Below are 16,571 nucleotides of genomic sequence, written 5' to 3'. Positions count from 1 at the left end.
TTTCTCAAATGCTAAAACACAAAAGCCAATACTCAAAACCAAATGACCAGTTGTCTAAACACATTTACTAAATCTAGCCATCATTTGCCAATATCATAAACACATTTCACATGAAGACACAATTCACTAAACACAAACCTCCGTTGTCATAAATCTAAACACATTTTTCTTTGCTAAAACGCAAGTTGCAAAAGAACTCTGCTCATATTCTCAAATGAAAGCTCATGTGATGCAAAATGCTTGCCACAGTCAGCAATATTTGAACACAATGAACATACCTGGCGTCATTCATTACACACAACGACTCAAAATTGAAGACACGCGTTGCTAATGCTGTGACCACATGTATAAAAGCAAATTCAGAGTGCACAGTTTGCTGAAGATTCCAAACAAGCACAACGGATAAAGGCAGAGTCAGGGGAAGAGGAATTCAAGTCAGAGGAGGGAGAGGAGCTGGCCATGGAAGAAGAGGAGCAGGCCAACGGGGAAGAGGAGAAGGCCCAGGAGGAAGAGCAAGAAAACCTCGCACCACAGTATGGATGAGATGCGAGTAACAGTCATTGACCATGTCATTGTCCATGGCATGACAACGGCTGAAGCAGGACTAAGAGTCCGTCCAAACCTGAGTAGGTTCACCGTGGCCAACATTATCAGGGCATTCAGACAACACAACAGGTATTGTACTCTATTGCTTTCTTTGTCACAATACAGTTTTACAAGCCTGTGAAAGTAGTCTATTGGTTTCAAATCAGTTGTTATTGTAAAACATGTCAATTGACAACACATGCTTCTGTCTTTAGAGTTGAAAGAATGCCACATGAAAGCCACAAATGCCACAAATTTACAGGGGCACAAGAAACCCTCATTGTGGATATGGTTCGTGAGAACAACCTCATCAGACTCCGGGAGATCAGAGACAAAGTCATTGCCGATAATGTCAACTTTGAGAGCATTGATGATGTCAGCTTGGCCAGAATAGACCGAGTTCTCTGGCGCCAAAAGATGCGGATAAAACAGGTCTATAGGGTTCCCTTTGAGCGCAACTCTGCGCGACACAAAGACCTATGACATACTGTGTTGCTCACTGGCCTACATTACTTCTGGACAACACTGTGCTACCTGATTGACTGTTGTTCAGAACACCTGTGCACTTTCACGTTTTCACAGAGGATATTACTGTACAGTTGGACGCGATGGCCAGACCTCATGAGTACCTCTTCCTGGATGAGGCTGGCTTCAACTTGCAGAAACGAAGGCAAAGAGGCCGTAACATCATTGGCCAAAGAGAGAGACTCTTTGTGTGGCCATGGGTTCGGAGGGGCCTGTCCACTGACATGCTGTCCTTGGGTCTTACAACACCCAACGTCTCCTCACCTTCCATCCTCCTGGACCACCAACAACACCATCCTGGGCCCGCACATCCCATTTATGTGATCATTTTGGACAATGTCCGCTTCCACAGAACAAACCAAATCAGAGAGTGGTTCACCACCAACAGTAACCAGTTTTCAAAAGTCTGTCTGCCACCCTACTCCCCTTTCCTGAACCCTACAGAGGAGTTCTTCTCATCGTGGAGATGGAAGGTTTATGACAGACAACCATACACTCGAGAGAACCTCCTAAGGGCAATGGAGCTGGCCTGTGTTGACATCCCATTCCAGGGTTTTTTTCCCGCAGTGCCTGGCAAGAGAGAATATAGCCTGCGATGTGGATGAGGTGATGTGGCCCGATGCAGCTCAGCGACATGATGCTGCAAAGTGATTGTGGTGTGAATAAAGTAAATCAAAAAACTTCACACCCTGAACATGTTTTCAAGAGTACTGTTGTGTGCAATAGATTCTGTTTTTGCATTGAGTTGTGTTACAGTAGTGTACATGCAGTATTTTCTATAGATTTATATTCTTCATATGAAACTCATAAATCTAAATGCCTAATCCTCTACAGAGATCTAAGAAGATCCGTTACTGTAAAGTTTCTAAAAATATGCATTGGCAGTTATGAAACAAAGAACCTTCTCACAAATTGAGCATTGTGTTTTCAATTGTTTTGCTGTAGTGTGTAATGATGTGTATAGTGTTTACATTTTTGAAAGCTTTGAGCTGCTCTTTTGGTGTGAAAGTTTGAGTTTTGAAGTGAGAAGGTGTGGTTGTGTTTATGTAGCTTTAGAAAAGGGTGTTGTGTTTAGACATTGGGGAACATAGAGGAAACATTTGTGAAATGTGTTTTAGCATTTGAGAAAAACTGTAAAGGGTATATATTAAATATTATATTATATTAAATTAAAAAATCAAAAGTCTGATACTCTGTAGTTTTTACTCTCATACATTATCCTATCTAAGAAACCACTAACTAAGCCTTAACTTGAAATAACTGAAAGTCAAACCAAATCTAGTCTTAACAAGTGATCACTGTAACTGCACAACACATGGGGAGGGCTCAACTGAAGAATTGGTGTGTTGGAGAAAGGCATACACCCGACGAACGCCTTGCTGCTGAAAGATGTTCCTCCACAAGCTGAAACAAATACCATTGAAGAAACATTGCAGACTATCAAAGCACTTGGGAGAGTCAGAGGACTCACAGTCTCAAAGTCTAACTGTGCTGTGTGAGTGCATAGAGAAGGTCAATACAAGCTCCATTCCTCTTGATGTTCTGCTCTTGAGGGAGCTGCTGTGCCATGGAGAATCTTTGGATATTCTGATGGTCACAATGTGCCGCAACCTGATTCCAATGTTCAACAGCCCTTACCGAAGGCTGCGGACTTTCTCAGGGGTCACACCCACACCCTCTGGAGAAGAACAGTTGGAAATCTGGATCGAACAAGCCAGACTCATGATAGAAGAATGCGAACAACCTGAAAAGAAAAGAAGAAGAGAATCATGGAAAGTGTAAAGGGTCCTGCATTAGAGGTCCTGCAGGCGGTCCGATTCAATGACCCAAACACCACATCCATTGACTACCTTGACATTCTCGAGAGCACATTTGGCACTCCAGAAAGTGGCAAAGAACTGTATTTTGCCTTCAGAATGCTGTGCCAACACCCTAGTGAAAAACTCTTAGAGCCCCTTAGGTGCATGGAGCATGTCCTGAATAAAGTTATCCAAAAAGGTGGACTCTAGGCAGACACAAAAAGCACACCTTGACCAACTCATCAAACTGGACCACCAGATCTGATCTAATGATATTAAACCTCAGATTGAGAGATCGCCGTGACAACCCACCAACATCTCTGCAGCTGCTGAATGAGATAAGTCTGGAGGAGGAGCATGAAGCTTCACGTCGCCAACTCCATCCACCCAAAGCTGTTTGCCAAGAGTGCCACAGTAACCTCAGAGATTGAGCTTAAAGGCTTAAAAGCCAAAATACATCAACTCAGAACACAAGTATGCAAGCTCACTGTGCCCCCAGTTATGTCTAGTCATCCTTCATCAAGCCCACTGCCATTGGTCACTGCCAAGGCAGAGAGCTCAGAAGACAAGAACATCCAAGCTTTAAAGAAAGAGGTTGTAAAGCTCCGAAAGCAAGTCTCAGTCATGTCAGTTAAGCCCCAGTACAGTCCAGCTACTGGGCCACGGCAAAGAGAAATACAAAGTGAGACTCAAGAGACTTCTTCTGGTACCGGTGTGGCGAAGATAGGCACTTGGCAACTAAATGTGCTGCTCCTGAGAACTATCCCAAAGTTATTTAGAAACTGCTGCTTGCTCAAAGAAAGTTTAAGCAAAGTCAGAAACCTGACGAGACAAGAATAAAGACTACAAATGCAACTGTCAACAGAAGCTCTGTCCACTTTTGGATCAAGAGTTTGCCTGAGGGACTAGTTGGCCCCCCTTCTACTGCCCGAGTAAAGATCAATGGCAGCCGATGCACTGCGCTGATGGACAGTGGCTCCCAAGTTCGCATCATCTGTGACAGCTGGTACGCTAAAAACCTGTCACACATCCCTCTACACGGGTCTAGCCATTTGGGGTCTAAGTAAGTCAGAGGACAGTTACCCATACAAAGGTTACCTTCAGGTGGGGTTGAAGTGTCCTAAAAAGTCAAAATCCAACAAAGTCAGGTCTGTTCCTGTCCTGGCCCTGGTGTGTCCTGACCCTTGTTGTTGTGAAACAATACCTGTCATCATTGGCACAAATGTCAGTGGAATACATCTGTTTTATTCAAAAGCAAAGAATGAAGGCAAAGTAAACGTCAACGCAGTAAAAGTTCAAGTGCAACAGAAAAGCCACTTACCTGTTCCTGACACAAAGACAACAATAGAGCCTTACCTGTGGCTGACGCCAAGTGGACAGGTCCTGGTCCTCTTGTCATCCAGCCTGGCACAGAACACATTTCTATCTGCAAAGTTAAAGAGAAGCAAGATATTGGAGACAGTATTCTCATCACTGAACATGCTCACTCTCCTGCTCTTCCCCCCAGTGTTCTCGTCCAACCAAACGTGCTGTTCTCCAAGCTGCTAGATCCTAACCAGTTCTTTGTGCTTCTGCGAAATGAGTCCTTGACGCCAACTGCAATTCCTATGGGGACTGTGATCGCTCATCTGAACATGCTGACACTAAAGGTATGTTTATTTGGGGAAGGGGCATTTGAATTGTGTCTTAAATGTTTCTTGTTTATCCCTGTGCTAATGGTTCATTCTTGGTTCATTAAATAAAGCCTTTTATTTTTGCCAAATCGTTACTATACTAGTATAGTTACTTAGGTGCACCTTCGTGGTATCCACCTGTAACTACAAGGAACCCAAGCACCCGCCATTCTCGGGTAAATTCTCAATAGAGTGGTTGTAAGATAAGATAAGATATGATAAGATAAGATATACTTTTTATTGTTAATTTTAAAAGAACCCAAAACAATGAGTTAAATAAACATGTATTATTTTAGTTAAACTTTACTCAAAAAAAAAATTAAAACAGGAGCTTAAATTTTCTTAGGTAATCAGTTACAACAAAAGTTTTGAGTACTCTGTACTTGTACGGTTTTACAGTGTGTGTGTGTATGTATGACTGTGGGCCCACCACCACCACCGCTAAGCTAGCTGTGAGACTTTTGGCAAACTGTCTGTTGTTTTACTGTTCTGTATATATATATATATATATATATATATATATATATATATATATATATATATATATATATATATATATATACACATGTGTGTGTGTGTATGTATATAAACAAAAGTATATTAAAAATATGTGAATACACACACATACATATATACATACATATACACATATGTATATACGTATATGTATATACACACCTATATACAAGAGAGATATAAACAGATTATATTACATATTATATACACGGATAGGAAATTATTGCACCATGTATCTTATTGCACTAAGAGGTACTGTTGGTTGTTTAGCAGTCTGATGGATGTTCGCAGGAATGAGTTTTTGTAGCGGTTCAGCCTGGTTCTGGGGACCCTGAGTCTCCTTTCGGAAGGTAGGAGGTGGAACTCATGGTGTAAAATGTGAGTCGGATCAGACACAATTTTCTGTGCGAGTCTGGTGACAGACTGCTCATAAAGCAACTGGAGGGGAGGATGAATCCTGACCCCTATAATCTTCATGGCAGTCTGCACCAGACTGGCAATCTATGACCTCGACTGCACAGTCAGGTTGCCGTACCAGGCCGCAATGCCGTATCTGATGATACTTTCCAGTGCAGCCCGGTAGAAGAGCAACATGATGGTCACATCACTGGACAAATTCCTCTACTTCTGAGAAAAAGTCCAGTGGGCTACTGTCAGCATGCAGCAAGCTGACGATAGCTGTGTCATCAGAGGTTGTACGGGTGCTACACTATGGCATGAGAACTTGAGTTCATGTGCTTCCTGTTTTCTTTGATGATCCTTTAGATATCTCTAGAACTTCAGCCTAGCTGAGGCAGATTCAAATTTATTGGACATGATTTAGACAGGCTCACACCAGCAGAGAGACCAATACAGATACTGTACTGAGCAAGGGAGGAGGGACATCAATCTCCAAGTAAGGCAGAATCTTAGAGGAGGGACAAAAGATCCAGATAAGTTATATAACGTCTGAACTTTGGTCAGACCAATTCCAGAGCTCAGTGGCTTCTCCTCTCTCTGGTGATGGAGACGTTAGAGGGAACTGAAGTTTGCTTTCCACAACTCAACAACTCCTGCAGGAAGCCAATGCATCCTCATTTTGAGGCCAGACTGATTTACATACTGCTGTCCTCCATCTCTTTGCTCACTGCAGCTCTTAACCTGCTGGTCATCATCTCGATCTCACACTTCAAGTAGCCTAATAATTTATGAATTTATGAAACTGGTTGTTAGTAATCAAAACTCAATCACCTGATCTCAAACTGTGAGGAAAACAGGCCTTTTTCCAATAAATGTTTGTGTTTCAGTTTTTGCTCTGTCTGCTGTCATCTGAAAGATAATTTGTACTACAAATAAATAAACTGCTATAGATATATTAATAAATATATTGCTGGTCCTTCCTCCACAGGCAGCTCCATACCCCCACCAACGTCCTCCTCCTCTCTCTGGCTGTCTCAGATTTCTTCGTGGGCTTCCTCATGTTGTTTCAAATTGTCCTCATAGATGGCTGCTGGTTCTTTGGGGATCTAATGTGTGCTGTGTATTATGTTTTAGACTTCATTATTACTTCTGTCTCTGTAGGAAGCATGGTGCTCATATCCATTGACCGCTATGTAGCTATCTGTGACCCTATGCATTACTCCACCAAAATCACTATGAGAGGAGTTACAATCTATACTTGCCTTTGTTGGGCCTGTTCTGTTCTATACAATGGTCTCTTAATCAAGGATAACTTAAAACAACCAAGCAGACATATTACCTGCTTGGGAGAGTGTGTGATTGTTATTGATTATGTTGCAGGACTTTTTGATCTGTTTTTGTCCTTTATTGGTCCTGTCACTGTCATTGTAGTTCTGTATATGAGAGTATTTGTGGTGGCTGTGTCTCAGGCTCAGGCCATGAGGTCCCACATTGCAGCTGTCCAGTGTTCAGTGAAAGTAACTGCTAAGAAATCGGAGCTGAAAGCAGCCAGGACTCTCGGTGTTGTTATTGTCATGTTTCTACTATGCCTGTGTCCATATTTTTGTGTCACACTTACAGGCCAGGACACCATGCTCAATGCTTCTTCCGCTGCCTTTGTCATATGTTTGTTCTATTTTAACTCCTGCCTAAACCCACTGATCTATGCCTTTTTTTATCCATGGTTTAGAAAATCTCTTAAACTCATTGTTACACTTCAAATACTGAAGCCTGACTCCTGTGAAAGCAACGTGCTGTAAAAAGAGACTGTAAAGTGACTGAAATTAGGCCTTTACTGTCTCGAGGAAAATGTTTTTGTGTTGAGAAAACCACTAAAGTCAAACCAAATAACTCAGTACACTATAGATAAGCTTCTCCACAAACAACAATTACTTTTCACAAATCTAAACATTTGTTAAAAGTAAGAGCAGGATAATTATTAAGTAATAGTACATGTAGATTGTGTCATAACTATTCCTACTTATTTCCATAAAACAATCTGCATTACCCTCTGTTGCTAGTTTGTTCAGTTTAGTGTCAGTTTTACATAAGCAGTAAGCAATAACATAAGCAATTTGTCTATTCTGCTTCTCCTTTTGTTGTTCATTATAGGTATTCAGATGATTGACAAATAATAAATATCATAAACCCATTGCAGTTATTTTAGTTCAGATTTTGAATAATTAAGATGAATATCAATTAGAGCAGATTATGTTGTAGCTATGTTCGAGAGTAGATGTCTGTTTGTCATAATCAAATAAGTTCCATGATATATGAGTCATGTGGCCAGGTGTGTTGGAGACGAGACTTTTTTCCCAGGCAGCACTTCCAAAGACTGTGTTAAATATCATACACTAGGTACATTGTTATGATCTTGACCAACATCTTGATCAATAAAACATAGCAAAACAAAGGATTAAAAATGAAAAAATGCAAATTTAAAGATACTAATGAACACACTGCTGCATCACTAGCACACCTCCACACAAGCACTCAATGAAAGAGGTGGACTTCCAGAGCCTTAAAATTACTTTCTTTGAGATTATTATTCATTTGCGATAATACATTATAGTGCTTTGCACTGAGACACCACATTTATGGAAAGAGAAAGCCCAGACAGTGCAGTCTCTGAATCAGGTTCAAACAAACACAGGTACATGTCAGAGAGCCACTTAAATATGAGTAAATAATGCTGTTTCAGGCATGTCCAGAAAAGGTGGGTTGGGGAGCTTTCTGCAGATTTACATCGATCACACAGGGATTAAATGGGAGGAAAGAGTCTGTGTAATGTAGTTTTTGAATAATGCAGCCTGTGCATCACCTTGAATTGAATTAATTTATGCCTGGCATTAATGGCTGCGATATGCTGAGGTATGAATAAGGTATATGGTAATCTGCGACTCTTAATTTGCTGCCAAATTAAGAGTCATTCAAAATGATGAATTTATCCACCTTTGTACTTTGAGGTAAGTGAGTGAGTTTTTGATATTCTGTGAGCTTTAAAACCCCAGATAAAAGGCAAAAAAGGGAGCATGTTGAAGGCATTTCTATGGCCCCCCATAGAGAGAGGAAGGATTCTCTAGTGTCCCCCCTCAGTTTTTCCACTTTGTCAAGGAAGTTCATCTTGAAAATTTGTTACGGGTCTTTTGGCAGAATGAATGAAGTAGAAACAATTGTTTATTACACAGAAGATACGTAAAAAATTTGTAAAATCAGAGGTCATTGACGCTGAGACTCTACGGGGAGATTTTGGAAGTGAGGACTGTCAACCATGAGCAGAAGCCAGATCCTGCTCATGAGGCTGATTAATTGATGAAGCTGTTGAATCTGTGAAGACTGGGCAATGATGGAGGGATGGAGGGGTACACATGGATGAACTAATGCAGAAAGAGAGAATCGTATTTAAAGGCAGCAGAAAGATGATAACATGATAGCTTAGGCGAATAATGAACGTATGTCTCTGTGCAAGTGGATGTGATGAGCTGATGAGAACATCGACCTGAATAGGCAGCCCCAGACATTAGCTGCGTTTCCATTGCCCCTAGAATTGCGCAAATCCTAAATATCGCAATAAAAAAACTGTAATGGAAACACCTAAATTTCGAAAATCCTCTCAAATATCGCAAAAACATTTTTACGCTCTCATGAGGTGGTTTTTCAGCCGTGTCGATATTTAGGTGTATCGCAAAAGTGTAATGGAAACACTTTTTTCGAATTTGCACGTCTCCGAGGTCAGCGGACTCCCCGTTTCAGGCCGGCCGCATGCAGTCAGATATAACGTCTTGTCAATTTTGTAGTGTTTGTATGTTTTCTGGATCTCAATAAGTAGCAGACAAAAACACTACAGCTGTTCCAGCTGTCATGCTGGCTGATCTGTTAAAGACAATCCAACAGCTGTGATCTCGTCCTGAGCGCACTTTGCAAAATCTAATCTTTCTGTTTTCATTAATCGTGAGATGAACTTGTGATGAGTGTGTGCACCTCAGCTATGTGGGAGACACGCGTGCATGCCATTAACTTTAATATTTACACATAATTGCTGATAGAAAATATGTTCAAAGGACACTTCAGTAATTCACAGTCCTGTATTCTGCTGCTGCTACGATGGCGCGAGCTGACGCTGTTAGAGCGAGCCTCGCGTAATAACAAAGTGATCAATAATAGGCCATTAAAATCAGTGATCACTCTAAGTCAACAGATAATTTCTTTATTTCACCTTCAGCATGTTCCTTTTTAATTATAGGGCTTTGTGTTAAGTTGTACCGATGCACAGCACGCACACACATCTCGCGGGACGTCCGAGAACTTACGAGAATTTCGGCTGGTTCGCAAAACACTGTTCAATGGAAACACCTGCAAGTCGCATTCGAACTTTGCCGAAATTTCAGAAATATCACTTTTATTTTGCGAACAACTGTAATGGAAACGCAGCTAATAACAGCAAGGAAGTGATAAGTGAGCATGTGGGTGAATGCAGGATGGTATGAGAAATAAACTACAGGCCTAAGCATGCAAAAGAATAGTCTTCCTTATTGAACTTTTGCAAGATCTTCATTTGTTTCAGGAAAATAAACATTCACTGTACATAACCTCAGAGGGGCAGCAAAAGCAGCTCCACAAAACACATACACATAACACAAACACACACAGGTACAGACGAACACACACACACACACACACACACACGCACAGAAACACACACTCCCACACACATTGTGTTAATATGACCCACTGGGCTCTGAAGTGTGTCTCAGTGTGTGTCTGCTCCTAATGGATGTGTACTTCTCTGGCTATGGAAGTTTTCACACCTGCTTTCATTAGTGTCACATGATGACATCACTGCAATCAAAGGTGTTATTGAACAACAAAACAAGCTCTCAGATCTTTTTTTAAGCTTCAGTAACTTCTTGTCTGGCCAAACATTTCTGACGAAATCTTGACAAGTCAGCAAATGATGCAATGTTTGTTTTAAAGGTTGCGACGACACTAAAGTCACTTATCACTGGTTGCATCAACCTTGGGGATAAATTGCAATTCTGAGAAAAAAAGGTCTTATCTTTAGGGGCCAGGCTGCTCTGCTGCCCAGCCCTTTTGGATTTGTCTTCCTCTTTGTCTTATCTTCTTCGTCTCCTATGAAGAACTTTATTTCATTAAAAACATGCAAAGTAGTAAAGTTAATAAAGACTATGATAAAACTGGATCCAACAAACCTCACAGTAACAAGAGCACAGATACCATAATCTAACATAAAGATCAATCTGCCATTTACTTGACAAACTGAAGAACAATGTCTAAAACCATGGGTGCTCAACATTTTTACACTTCAGATCTACTCTCACATTTTTCAACATCAAAAGATAAATCCAGGTCTCTTTCCTATATGGAGTTGCACAAAGCTATTGTTATACGGCAGACAGATGGTTTCCATTTCAGAGAATGGATTGATTACCTTAATGCAGGGATGTCAAAGTCAAATACACAGAGGGCCAAAGAAACAGATTTTATTCAAACATATTTTAATGACTGCACATAGCCTATTAAACTAAGATCTAACACAATGTATATTATTTAATGATTAAATTAACAATCCAATATTCTTCTATGTGTAAACATTTTATAACAGGAACACAGACAAAAACAAACTTCCTTCATAGAAAAATCACATGTCCCGTGCATTAAATGAATAAAGCAATATTTTCTTATGGCTTTGTCAGTAATTAAGGGAAAACATTTTCAATAGGCAAGTTGAGTTCAACTGAAAATAAATCTAAATGAAATAAAATAAATTTAAATACAAAAATCTATAGGACACAGACAAAACAATACTTTTCTTTTTGGGGGTTGGTTTACTGAAAGTTAACATCTGTTCTGGCTGCTGATGAATAATGAAGCCGAGGCCCGTTTGCCGCGCTGCAGTGAGTTCGTGGGCTACCATTGCATTGTGGGGAATGTAGTATTGGTGTGTGCAAAACACCAGCGGGCGGCTGCGGCCAGTTCTAATACTAATCAAATATCATCCGGGGGGCCACATATAAATCATTTGGGGGTTGACTTGACTTTGACATATGTGCCTGAATGGGATCTTTGGCGTTGAGAGGAGGATGCATGTTTCTCTCAAAATCAGGGTTAGGGGAACTTGACCTTTCAGTTTTCATGTTGCAGAGGGCAGATTCACATCAATAGTTTTAGGGCCAGCAGGCAAAAGCAATGCTTCTTTGGTCAGGATACATCTCCTATCTGGTAGCCAGAGTAGAGGTCATATCCCTGGAGTCTACAGAGTCAGTGAAACAGCAGTTTCACAATTCAGTTTTTGAAAGGCTAGTGACATGGATTTTCTGATGCCTCATCACGGACCAGATTCTCACTGGATCAGGTTGAGGTTAGGTTTCACTGCCTTATTTTTTAATTATCAACTGTATGACTTTGGCTGTGGATTCTAAGTTTAAGAAGAGGTCAGGTATGTCCTGCAAAACAGATTTTTTTTTTTTGTGGAAAACATCCCCATTATCCCTCTTTTGCATTTTGGCCTTGTTTATACTAGAATCTGATGACTCTCAAGACACCTTCATTGTATGAGCTATCTGGCTTGTAGACAATCTATCCAAAGAGACTGGATAGCATGCACGAGGCACCTAAGTACGTGATGTACCGAAGTACACTGCCCCAGATTGACCCAGTGATTACACTAGGCTAAATGGGGGGGAGCTGAACGGATCGAAACGTCAGTCACGTTTCGAGGGGTCCCTTGGGTATCTTCCTCTTCTATTTCCTGCCCTGGAAGGGGAAATAACCTTTCGATCCGTTCAGCTCCACCTCAGCCATTGCAGAAGAATTTGGAGGAAGACTTGCTAGCCAGCCATCACCTCAGAGAGGCCCCTGTCCACAAGCCAGAGAGTTTTGTTATCTTCCAAGGATTTTCCCCTCAGGACTGAGTCTAACACACTGTCTCCTCAGCCATAACATTAAAACTACCAGCCACCATGAGAATCCATCCAGTGTTCCATGAACCGGTCTCCTCTAGCCAACTGACTTTTTACTCAACTCCTGCCTGCCTTGTCTGAGTTTCAGCATTTGGGTCCGTTTGAACAAAAACATGGCATTGTCATTTTTTGTAACATTATTACTATAGAACTATCGATTACAACCACATTAAGGAAAGCATCTGAAAACTTCTCCCACAACTTGCAAGATGCACCTAGTATTATTTGTATGATAGATTTCAGTAAAAGACCATATATATAGCAGCTTATAAGTCTGATAATATTGTAGCAAAATACTGCAAATATAATGTAAGCTGTGTTTTTAATCACATGTTTAGGTTGTTATTGCCAAAAGTGACTTATGATTTTCAGTGTTAGTCAAAATCTTATTGTATGTGCACCCTCTACAGGATGTCACTTGCACATTGAACTACACTACTGTGGTAATGTATAATAGAATAACACATTGTTTTGGTCTAAACTGGTCATTAAGTTATTTTGTCCTCAAACTTTATGCTGTATTTTATGGATGTGTCTGATGAGCACTTTTCCTTCAGAAAATCAGTATCTGATGTGTTCATATTTATGACACACAAATGTGCTAAATTAACATTAACATTAATGAGGAATATATAATGTGGAACTGTTGACCCATAGGATCCCAGGAACAACAATGTCAAGAGAAATGGAAGAAATGGACACTGTTTATTGGCCAACGACAGAATGAGGACTGAAATGTTGACTGTTCAGAGATCAAGCAGCATATACAGGACAATCCAGATTGTTTCTTGTTTGGTTTTCCTTTGTTTTTGATGTTGTTCATATAAAACGAAAAGTTTTTTTTTTTTTTAAAGTCAACATATGCAAAAAACATGGAAAAAGAAGAAAGGATCATCACCAGAATAGATCGAGTGTTTTACTGAAGCACTGTTTAAACACATTTGGAGGCAAAAAGAATCTTCAGACATGAACCAAATCTTTTTCAGAATGTAATGTGCTATTTCGTGTATTCTCTGGTCCAGTACAAGAACAAGAGCCTATAACCTAAGTTATCATCAACAGTGATGAAAAAGCTGTCAGTTCTCTGGTTGGGTATTGACACGCAAATATTCAATAGAGTAATACACACACAGAGACACACATGGAAGATGAAGACAACAGCATTTTCAGTTATCCACAGTGTCTCTACAGCAAGTTGGCCTTATGGGAGTCAGGCAGCAGGATCTGAAATGTAACAATAAGTCGAATAGCTTTTTTAAACCAGGGATAGAAAAGGGCGTAGATGACTGGGTTTAGACAGGAGTTAAAATACATCAAGAAACTCATAAAGGCCTCAGTTGAAGAACCGATCAGGATGTCATGGCCTGTGAGAGACACACAGTAATATGGAGAGTAACACATCAGAAACACAAGTACAAGAATACCAAGCGTTCTGGCCGCTTTTATTTCAGACTTCTTAACTTTTATAGTCGTCAAACGCTTGAGCGAGTCACTTGCAATGTGGGACTTTATGGAACGGGCCTGAGACACAGCCACCACAAAAACTCTCATATACAGAATTATGATGATGATAATGGGAAAAATGAAGCCAACAACGAGATCAACAGCTCCTGCAATGCTGACCATACATTGTCCTTTGCAGGAATTATACCTGCCTGGTTGCTTCAGGTTATCATGTAAAAGGATAATGCTATAGAAAGCAGAAAAGATCCAACACAGGAAAACACACACTGAAGCAGTTTTTTGAGTGACTTTGATGGGGTAATGCAAAGGGTCACAAATGGCCATGTAGCGGTCAATGGATATGAGTACCATGCTTCCTGCAGACGCAACGATTATGGTGACAGGTAGCAGATAATACAGTGCACACATGAGGTCACCCAGGATCCAGCAGGTCTCTGTCAGGAGTATTTCAACTGGCATCAGCAGAAAGCCCACAAGAAATCTGAGACAGCCAGAGAGAGGAGGAGGAAGTTGGTGGGTGTGTGGAGCTGCCTGCAGTGAGACAATATTGTCATTGTGAACGCATCCACCAATATTATCAACAGAAGCTGTGCAAAAAGCAGTAATGATTAAAAACCACAGTTCTTTAAAACAGTAGACCAACAACTAGCATGTAATGATCTCAGAGCTAGCACATGAAATAATTTCTTCCTGTAAGTCTAAAGGCAGTGTAACAACAAGGTTATGTGCCTGAAGTGGGAGATGGAGATGATGACCAGCAGATTGAGAGCTGCAGTGAGAAGAGAGATGGAAGACAAGAGAATGTAAATAAGCACAGTGTGAGAAGGAGGAGGCTCTGGTTTCCAGCAGGAGGAGTTGAGGAGTTGTGGAAAGCAGAGCTCAACTCCTTCCTGTGCCATCACCAGAGAGAAGGAGGAGAGAAGCTGTTGAGCTCAGATGGATTTCTGAGAAAAGCTCTCTGACATACTGACTTATTTCTGTCCCCATTTCCCTCCCCTTCCCTTGATCTCTGCTTGATTTGTCATGATTGCTCATCAGTCTTTGATTGGTCCTCAGTATTTGATTAGTAATGCCTTGGGTGTCCAGAGGGGGGAGCACACCAAATACCCTCATTCAACACATTGTGTTATGTCAACAGCATAAAGTTATCTCAGTGTGTGTATAGGCTAGCTTGATAGCTCCTGAAGACCTTGTGCACACAGCTCATGGAGCTTTATCGGACTTTTATTTGAAACATATAATTCATGTCGGTATGGTTATTTCTATGAGGTGGCTTGAAGGTCTTCACTGTTGCTTTCTGTTGTGTTGTAGATGTGACAGCATCATATCGCAAAATAAATTCTTCTGTGATAAATAGAAGGTTAAAGTAGTCCTAAATAATTCATCGGATTAAAAGTGCTAAAAAAGATTAAATAGCTGATTAAAAACTCATCATAAATAGTAACAGTTCATTGCACAAGGTAAAGCTAGGATTTAAATAAGCTGATGATTGTGTTAAAATGTTTTGGGGAAAGGAATATGTATTTCATTTACTAGAGATTGTGTTTATAAGCACTTGCATTTGTTACAAGTATTGTTTTGTAGCTGAAATTGTATTTCATTGCATTTAATACATTGTGAGTGAACACTGTGTCTGTGTCTCTCTCTCGCACGCTTCCCCTTTTTCAAGGGGTACAGCAGTTATGAGTGAAACCTCAAAAGAATCACTTAAGTATTTTTGATATTGTTTCCCTGTCTGCTTACCTGCCTTCCTCTTGTTGTTTTTTGTGCTCAGGTGCCAAACCATCGCCTGCTTCAGTCCATGCCCTGTCTGTCTGTGCTTCATGAGTTTATTGGATACTCTTCTGGCCTGTTCATCCTCAGTCACCTCTCCAGTTTTTGTGTGAATCATCTGAATTCGCCTGTTGCACCTTCTATGAAGCATTTATTAAAACCATTGACTTTTTACTCAACTCCTGCCACCCATGTCTGTGTTTTAGCATTTGAGTCGGTTTGTACAAAAAACATAACACAATGCCTCTGGTTTGGCCTGATTTTGAAAAGTGGCACAACCCTGAGGCCAGATGTCCAAAAACCCTTAACAGAGGCAATGCTGGAAGTTACAGAGTTAAACTAATGTGCTGAGCAGTATATACCTGGAACGGCCAGCCATCAAGATAGTAAAGATCTTTCACCCTCTACAGGAACACTGGTGAAGTCATGAAGTCATTGTCTGCACATCAGTGCCATTAAAGATGGCAGATCCTTTTGAAGACAGGGCAAACCATAACATGGGAGAAACAGGAGAAGCCCTTGACAGGTGCCTGAGCTTGTTTTCCTGAATACCAATTTGTGAAGAGTCTTTAGTAATTTTGACCTTTTTGATACCTGTGATATTTTGCACAATTTAATTTTCTACATTTTATTCTAATCTTGCACTCTTGATTCTGTTTATATGCTTAGTCTTTTATTCCAATTTTGCTGAGTCCATCTAGTAGTGATTTTTATTATTCATTAGCATTTTTTTAAATTAATTTTGAAGCATTGAATCTAATGACACAGTGTATCGTAGGCTACATTTGCATTTCTGTTTCACATTTCAAATATGTGCC

The 16,571-nt window shown here is 40.5% G+C and overlaps 1 protein-coding gene and 1 pseudogene across 1 annotated transcript; one reads left to right on the top strand and one right to left on the bottom strand.

Annotated features, from left to right (window-relative positions):
* The first annotated feature begins 6,100 nt into the window (after positions 1-6,100).
* Positions 6,101-7,296, top strand: LOC121616426 (trace amine-associated receptor 13c-like). Its single transcript, XM_041951187.1, has 2 exons — positions 6,101-6,270; positions 6,486-7,296. Exons 1-2 carry the CDS (start codon positions 6,101-6,103, stop codon positions 7,294-7,296), a joined length of 981 nt encoding a protein of 326 aa, XP_041807121.1.
* Positions 7,297-13,701: 6,405 nt separating this feature from the next.
* LOC121616526 lies at positions 13,702-14,879 on the bottom strand (annotated as a pseudogene).
* Between the last annotated feature and the right edge of the window lie 1,692 nt (positions 14,880-16,571).

The sequence above is a fragment of the Chelmon rostratus genome, chromosome 13 (genome assembly GCF_017976325.1).
Source record: "Chelmon rostratus isolate fCheRos1 chromosome 13, fCheRos1.pri, whole genome shotgun sequence".
In the NCBI taxonomy this organism is placed as follows: Eukaryota; Metazoa; Chordata; class Actinopteri; order Chaetodontiformes; family Chaetodontidae; genus Chelmon; species Chelmon rostratus.
This window is presented reverse-complemented; position numbering and strand designations above follow the sequence as displayed.

Bases quoted from the DNA above. Each gene is read 5' to 3' on its own strand.
- LOC121616426 (XM_041951187.1), top strand. From the start codon at position 6,101: ATGGAGACGTTAGAGGGAACTGAAGTTTGCTTTCCACAACTCAACAAC. The intron at 6,271-6,485 runs GTAGCCTAATAA...CTTCCTCCACAG, and splicing joins ATCTCGATCTCACACTTCAA to GCAGCTCCATACCCCCACCA.